The sequence below is a fragment of the Meleagris gallopavo genome, chromosome 17 (genome assembly GCF_000146605.3).
Source record: "Meleagris gallopavo isolate NT-WF06-2002-E0010 breed Aviagen turkey brand Nicholas breeding stock chromosome 17, Turkey_5.1, whole genome shotgun sequence".
In the NCBI taxonomy this organism is placed as follows: domain Eukaryota; kingdom Metazoa; phylum Chordata; class Aves; order Galliformes; family Phasianidae; genus Meleagris; species Meleagris gallopavo.
In genome coordinates this window covers 1,750,284-1,758,359 of record NC_015027.2, presented here as the reverse complement: position 1 = coordinate 1,758,359, position 8,076 = coordinate 1,750,284, and the positions used below count along the sequence as shown (strand labels likewise).

Genomic DNA, 8,076 nt, shown 5'->3' with positions numbered 1-8,076 from the left:
AAAAAAAAAAAAGTTGCTGGAAATTATGATTTTTACAGGTTCTGACATTTTCTAAAGAACTGAAATGCTCAAGGCTGCTGCCTCCCTTAACAGGCTGTGCTGTTTGGGGTAATATTCTGCGTTGCATCAACTGAACATCAGAGCAACATTCAGCTTCTTCCCTTTAACATGTTCGTTGAATTATTTAAGGTGTTTTGATGTTGGCTAGAATTTGTAACAAAGTCCTCCAGCTTTTATCCTAAAAAATCAAAAAAGGTTGAGATTTTCTCCTTCCCCCCTCCCCTCCCCTCCCTCCTTTCCAGCCCTTCCTCCCACCCCCCTCCCTCTTTTAATAGATGCTCGCCCGGATCATCGGGGACTTTCTTTTATGTTGTACAGCATGAAATGACTTAGTCAGGGTCTTCCTGATTAATTTATGAGTGCTAAGGAAAAGGGAAGGGGGGAAAAAACAGTCCTTGAGGGATTGACCCTAAGCTGCAGCAGATCAACTCAATTTTATGGAATGAAAAGAGACTTAAACAGTATTTTTAGCGTGGGTTGGCGGGCCTGCGGAGGCCGGAGGCTGGCTGTGCTGGGCGGGCAGAGGCACCCATCCCTGGGTGGCAGGCAACTCTTCGGAGGCGCCGAGTGCTGCCTGAGCGAAAGCCGTGCCAGATTGCTGGATTAATGCGCTCTGCCTGCAAGGGACAAATGCTCGGGTTTTTTTCCCCCTTCTTTTCCTCCCTCCCCCTTGCTCCCTCCTTCCCTGCGCCGGGCTTGCAGATGACAGCTGTTGGTCACTTAACAAAATGTCCTCTTGATTGCTGCTTCACAACAGGGGCCCCCTCAGACCAAACAGCACACAGCCCGTACAATGCATCACTGCCCCTCAAAATTAGTTATAGTGCTCAGGGCTATTCTCGGCTGCCATAGCTAATACTCTCTTGCTGTTCTTCTCCCTCCCCCTCTGCAGACAAAGGCTCAGCCTATACATCTGTAGTGCTCATAACCTCCCCCTTCCCCCAGCCAAATGCTGAGGAGAGAAAGGGGAAAAAAAAAAGGAGAGAGAAAAAGAAAAAAAAAATTGCTGCCCTGAGGCTCAATCTGTTTCTTACAGCTCTACCCCAGCGCTTGGAAGCCTGAGCTGGTCTAGCCATAGGGAGGCCCTGACTCATTTCATCAAACTGTCAGGGAGGCAGTGGAGCTAAGAGGGCTCTGCTGCCTGGGGCAAGTTCAAGTCAACATTCGATTTCCGTCCCCCCCCCGGCCCCCGCCTCGCGCTTGGACACTTTCTGCTCTCTGCATCTCAGCTTCTCCCCGAGCTGCAGCAGCTCACAGCTTCTTGCCAGGAGGAAGGACTTGTGGGACCTTATAAAGGACACAGTGGCAAAATTGCTGCAATAAATCAGTGGCCCTCTGACACTTGGCGGTAGCTTAATGTTTTGGCACTTTCTTTCCTGTGTATGCCTCAAGTCCCATTAGCAGGCTTTTCTGTCAGTCTGGCTCATGATAAAACTCTCTCTTCCTATCATCTTAAGCAAGCCCCTGCAGACATGAATCTGATGCCAGACTTAATAGGAAACAACACCCTCCCCCTGCACACCCGGCCGCGCATCCGTGTGCACTGCTGCTGTGAGCAGCTCTCAGCAGCACAGCAAATGGGACCGGGGGGAAGGGCTCTTCAAAATACACTCAGTTGTACCTCCTCCTTTAAAAGAAGCAATAACAAACCAGGTTTTAGGCCTGATGCTTCCTCGAACCTCGTTATTAAAAGGAAGCTCAGTGACTAAATACAGTTGGAAATAACAGAGAGCAGAAACACGGCCATCCTCTGGGACTGAGTGGGTGTGTAAGCTCTGTGGTTATCTGCACGGTTTGTATATCTCGTGCAACTTTTCAGATGTGTAGTCTAACCTGTCAGCATGCATTGTAATATTATAGATCGTTTACGTAATGTTTTGGGCTCCTCTTCTTTCTGCCTTATGCTTCCCCACGCCATTTTTTTGGCAGATAGCCTGATTAGGATACATGTCCCTCCGGGCTGGAATCTGCTTGTTCACACAGCCAGCTCAGATGTCTATCACCATCTTCATAAGCATGATATAAATAATACCTGTAGGTATGTGCGTTTTTGAGTAAAGAAAAGTGAGCCTTTCTGCAAGCTATTTGGGCAGGAACCTGTAACTTCTGTGTCGTACAGTGCTTGCACAACGGGACCCAGCAGCCTTGGGGCTGCCCAGCCACGGCGCAGATCTTAACACCTCCAGGCTTGGGCTGAGTGGGAGATGCCGCATTTACATGAATAAGGTGAATTCTGCGTCGCTCTCTAAAATGTGGAAGACGTGCCCCATTTCAGATAACACTGTGTTTTTTCTGCACTCGATGACATAACACTGAAGTGTTGCCGATCTTGTTGCAGCCTTGCAAAACTTGGGTTGTTTTCATTTAATCTTAAAACTTTGGTTCCTGGCGTGAGGCAGCTATGTGACAGCCTGGTTTCATGGTAATAAATGGAGGACTCCTATTATGCAAACAAAAACTGAGTGATCTGAAAGTTATAATGTTGAGGGCAAATAAAAAGAGCTGACTGTTATTTTGATGGTTCCTGAACTTACCAGAAAAGAAGATGTGTAATCTCAGTACAAACAAACCGTAATACAGATCTTGCCACTTTCATGGGAAGAGCCCCGTGCCATTGCCCGGTGCCATTGGGGTGTCCCCTGCACAGAGTGCACAGAGCCTCATTGCTCCTCCACAGGGCAGAAGGGGAAGGAGGCAGGGGAAGGCCATTGCATGGGCTTTCTGCTGCACACTGGGCGAGTTCAGCCCAAATTCTGTGTTGTTTCTGCTGAACATTGCGGCAAAGGAGGCTTGTTTCTGACTTGAGTGTGCACTGCAAGGAAACGTTTCCAAAAAGCAGCACAATTAGGGTTTGGCTTTGCAAACATTCTGGTGGCATTGAGAGGCAATTGGCAGAAGGCAGTGAATAACCCTTTTACAAGCCTTTATGAACTCAGCACAATGCCTGTTTACAGTTTCGCTTATAGACCAGGAGTGTTAACAGGCCTTTAGAAAAATCCAGGTAATTGAAGCTTTTGTCTTTCAATGAGCCCCGTAGCTGTCAACAGTTGCCATTCTCCTCATTTTCTTTAACCTTCTGTTTTGACAAGGGCTGCTGTCCCCCCGCAGCTGCCTGGGAGGTGGATGTGTTCCTGGGGGAGCACCGCCAGCCCTGCTGGGCCTCAGCCCTCTGCTCCTGCACCCTGAGCCACTTGACTCTTCAGACGTGCACAAAATCCTCTGGGTCAACCCCAAGTTTCTCTTTTGACTTCATTATTCCCTTACAGTCCCTGCCCGTCCTACTCCAATCCAATGCAAGTCGCTTTTGTTGACCCAGGGAGGGAGGTGGAGGCTGGGGAATAGAGAGTGCAAAGATAAGTCAGGCTGTTGCCACAGAAACTGCACCAGCCCATTGCCATCTGCGGTGCTTTTTACCCCCCCAGGGGGATGGGGTCAATGCGGTTCTGTTTTTCTCAGTGTCCTGGGCAGATCTGGTTTTGCTGTCGCTGTTTTCTCAGTGCGGTGCGTGCTCAGCAGCCCGCAGGTTCCTGTTTCTGTGTGCCGATGTGGGAGCACATTTCTCCAAATTAAAGAGAAGAAAGCCTAAATGAATGGTGAAGCTTGGACTTGTTCACCAAAGCAGGCTGTTTGTTCCCTGTAGGAGCCAGTGGGAGCTAATGTGAGCGGGCAGCCGTGCCCAGGGTTGTGGTCAGTTCCCCACTTTCCAGGACGTTGTACACTGAGCAGAAGTCCAAATCATACAAATACCTGTGCTCATTTTCTCCCCGTTTCCTCTCATCATGTAGACCACCTGTAGCTTTGATTCAGTTAAAGACTTCGTCGTTATGTGCATTAAGATGTGGTATGCTGGTGGTTTGGAAGCTGCACCAGAGGAATCTGTGCGCCTGCTCTGCGAGAGTCGGAGCAGGGAAGTCAGGCTGAGCACACTGCCAGAGGGCGGCTGTTTCAGGGGATGAACGAGAAGTTGTGCAACTTGCTGTCAGAAGGACAGTTTCTAAAGCACACATCGTGCAATCGCAACTGCATGGCTGGGATCTGTGTCAGTGCAGAGCTATACTTGCATCCATGGGCCCCATTGGCTTCTTCAGATGCAGGACTGCAACGCTGTTGATAAAGCTAAGGAAGATGTAAGCTAAAATGAAACAAAATTCTTTGCTTTTTCATTTTAAAAACAATTAATTATGGAGTATTTTCCGATGCTGAATGAGGAAAAATGTGTCCTCAGAGAGCAGATGTTTGCTTCCTTCGTATGTCTGTTTATAAAACTTAGCATGTGGATTTGATGGTTCACTTGCGTTTTACAACTTGCGCTTATCTACATGAGGCAAAGTTGCATATTGGTACTAAGCAAAATTAGGCATCTAAATAAGGCAGTTCTGCACCTTTTAGAAACACAAACCATCTGCAATGGTTTTTTGTATTCATTATAGATGTAAGGATTTTTCAGGCCAAATCTGTTTTCAACGAGAATCTTCTCTTAAAAGCCAGAAAAAGCCTGTTCTCTTAACGTTGTAATACAGCAGGAAAGGCAGAGACAGATTGTGGTACAAAAAGCCAGAGAGACAACTGAAATCCTACAGCCTGTTGGAATGGTAATGGTTACTGAGTTCCCCCAGATTTTCTACATCTGCTCTCAAATATTTTAAACCTAGATTTATTACTGTTTGTAGTGCTGTTGCATTAGTAACCTGTTTACCCACATTTACGGGCAGTAGCATCCAAGTTCTAATGATAGTTTTGAATGTTTTCTAGACATCGTATTTCTGAATGTATGTGATTTTTTTATTTTTTCATTTTAAGTCACTGTACAAATTAAAATGTGAGTAGATATTGCCTATGCATAAAATTTAAGCAACACGGACTTAGTTATTAATTTCTATTCCATTTTTGCAATAAGAGTAAATCCACTGCAGTATGCTTTAGACCAAAGTCTGCAAGAGTGAATCATCATCGAAATCCGCTGCCTGTCAGTGTGCAGGTGGATTGAGCGCTTTGGGCAGGACACGTGCTGAGGTTCCCTTAGCTGATAGTGGGTTCAGAGCCTAAAATAATACCATGTTTGCGATGCTCACGGCTGTGCTGGCAGCAGGGAATGCACGCAGCCCCCAGCAGCCGCATGCTGCTGGCTGGGCTCAGCGCGGCTGGAGGAGAAAGGCCTCAGGGGTGTGTCAGTAATACAGAGTGCAACCCTGCGACTGCATCTTCCTCCCCACCCCCTCGTTTTTGATGACTGTGTTGCTTTGTCAGCACAAATTAGCACCGTCTTAGCAAACAGAAGCGCAGTCAGTACTGGGGCAGCCTCCGCCCAGCAGGCCTGTCCCAGCACGGCTCAGGGCTGATGGACAGCCCATGTCCTTCCAGGCCTGGCGCTCCTCGGAGCAGGGACCTCTCATTGTGGTTGCACAGCGTGGGTTTGGGTGAGTGGCAAATGGCTGCTGCTGATGATTTATCAGGACTGATTGTACTTCCCTCTGAATGTCTGATCTGCGCAACTGTGTTTCCTATAGTAGTTTTCATAAGGCTCAGTGATGAAAATAAAAATTATGAGAAAGCACAAAGAGCTCACAGGAAAACACGTGCTAAAGATGCAGCTCTCGGACGCTCTTGTCTCTGTGCACAAAGCAGTTGGCCAGGACTTAATGCAGTCTGCAGGCATTTGTGCTGCTGCTCCCAAGAGACTTGGCCTGCAGCCCCACAGAGCAGCACCCTCCCATCCTGCCACTGCATCCCTCTCTGCCTTGGGCTCTTAATGTTCCAGAATGGCTCCATATGAGGTTACAGCTGTGTGCGGTGCTCTAAACAGTTGGATTTCTCTGGAAACTGTGCTGTAGATCAGGAGGGGCGGTGTGAAGCACCGTTTCATTTCAAAAGGAAGAGAGTTCTGCTTAGTCAAGACTGTAGAAAAACAGCTGCTTTAAAGCAAGTGTTTCCTCTGAAGGTAAATGGAAATAAGGAGTAAATTGGAAAGCTGAGCAGTCCTCGTTGCAGAATCTCTGCGGGAGACCCCTCTGCTCTGTCACTGTCCTTCGTGTGCTTTTGTGTTTCAGAGAATTTAAGAGTAAAATGTTCCTCAAGTGTTTGGGGTCAATCATTTCGTGTGCCAAGCACAAGAAAAACAGATTAAATAGTCTCTCAGAAATCTGCGGAAAGCGGAGAATGTCACAGCTGAATTTTCTGCTTTGTGACTTTTGGATAAGAAGACATGACAGCACCAATGGGAGGAGTGAGAATGAGCAAAATGACACAGCGTTCAATTCCCTCTTTTACACTAATGCCACTGAAGCACACGCGTTCCTGTGGCCCATTCCCACAGTGTGGCTGGGCACTGCTCTGTCCTGCTGAACAGTACAGCTGCAGAGTGCCAGGGCTGCAGAAATGCAGCCTGACCTGTAGGAGGAAATGCCCATTGGGCACCAACGCTGCAGAACGCTTTGCTCACTTTGCATAACAGACTACCCGGGGTTCATACATGTTCCCCAATCTTCCCCAGTGCATGTCCTGAAACATTCAATGCTCCACTTCCCTTTCTGCACAGCCGCCTGTGCTGTGCATTTCATTTTCAGAGGCTGAAAGAGATTTTGCTCTAAAACTCTTTATGAGCAAACATTTCCTCCTGGGATCGTCATCTGATTCAAACTAAAAAATGGACCAGAATTTATGATGTCTTGTAATTACTACTCTTGGTACCACTCATTAAATTAGAAATTGATTGCTGGTTTTACAGTTTCCTTGTTAGGTGACAAAGTGCTTATCAAGGTGGAGCAGTGCAGGACCGTTAGGATATATTGTGCAGTTTGGGCTGATTCAAAGGGCCGCTTTCTGTTGTGGGGTTCATGGTACAGTTGTTTTTATAATGCATAGCTGATTGTCTTTTTTGTTTAAAGTTCTCTGTCACCCATTAAAGTATGAGTACACCGTATTTTTGTATAAAAAGAGGGAAACTGGCTTTGGTTTATGCTGGCAATCTAAAAGGCATTACTGCAGACATCAAAAGTGTATGTTTCATTGAACTGAGAACATCATAAACAGCTATCCTAAAGATTTAAGCAGATGATGCAAAAAATCTCTCTACATAAAGGTTTTTCACATTATCTTTTTCTCTCTCTAACCCACAGTGTGACAGCGAGAGTGATGTTGACGATAAGGTAAGACTGAATTTTCTTCTTTCATGTGCTTTACTAGCTTGGAAATTCCCTCACAGTCAAAATAAGAATGAATTTACAAGTAATATTTTCCTCCGGGCTTCATGTCAGATTTAAAATTGTTTATAATAGAAGGAAGCAAACATTGGATCAGACACTTCATGGTTTTCACTAGTTTACAGAAGAGAAACTCTTGTTAACGGAATAGTGTCTCAATTAGCGTGTGAGCATTCGGTGAGACCCAAATCACAGTGCTAGTGCTGTTTCAGAGGAAATCTCCTCTGATAACCTGCCAGGAGCCCATATTTTATTTACAGTACCCTTTGCAGACTTCAGTTTCGTAATCAGCCCAGAAGGTGGGACAGTGGCACCCACCTCCAAGGCAGCGTGCTGCCTGCCACTGAGTCCTGTGTGGTGTTGCATGCATATTTATCACAGAGCAGTGATTTTCCTGACCTCTTCTTTTGATGCAGAGGTTGGTCATTGAAAGGTGGTAGTGGTGTGGTTTTCTGTACAGATTTCTTTTTTCACCTTTGCAAGGAAAACCGAGAAGTCTGACAACATAGCCACAGTTGCACCATGCTCTGACTTCAGTATTCCTTGCTGACTTCTGTTCTGTTCTGGCAGATCAAACCTGGCATCTCAGGTTAGGTCTTCATCAGACTTCCATTATATTTTGGCTGTCCAGTCTCTTGCATTCTGAGAAGCTGTGGCACATAGGTTTCTACTGGATCAGCATTACAGAAATAAAGGCTGACTTCAGATAGCTCTGTACCTTGGCAGCACTTGGCAGCACTTGGCTGCAGCCATACATTGGAGGTTATCATGAGTTCAAGAGACTGTGCTAAAAGCAGCTTCTGGCTAAAGTCTTTTT

General features: G+C 46.5%; 1 protein-coding gene across 16 annotated transcripts in view; it reads left to right on the top strand.

The window, feature by feature from the left end:
• The window catches only part of FBRSL1 (fibrosin like 1), a 308,187-nt gene that overhangs the window by 154,021 nt on the left and 146,090 nt on the right, over positions 1 to 8,076 (top strand). For all 16 annotated transcript variants that reach the window (XM_031555941.1, XM_031555939.1, XM_031555936.1 and 13 more), the window contains one exon: positions 7,176 to 7,205. In XM_031555941.1, coding sequence (XP_031411801.1) covers positions 7,176 to 7,205 — 30 coding nt within the window. The remainder of the gene's footprint in view (positions 1 to 7,175; positions 7,206 to 8,076) is intronic.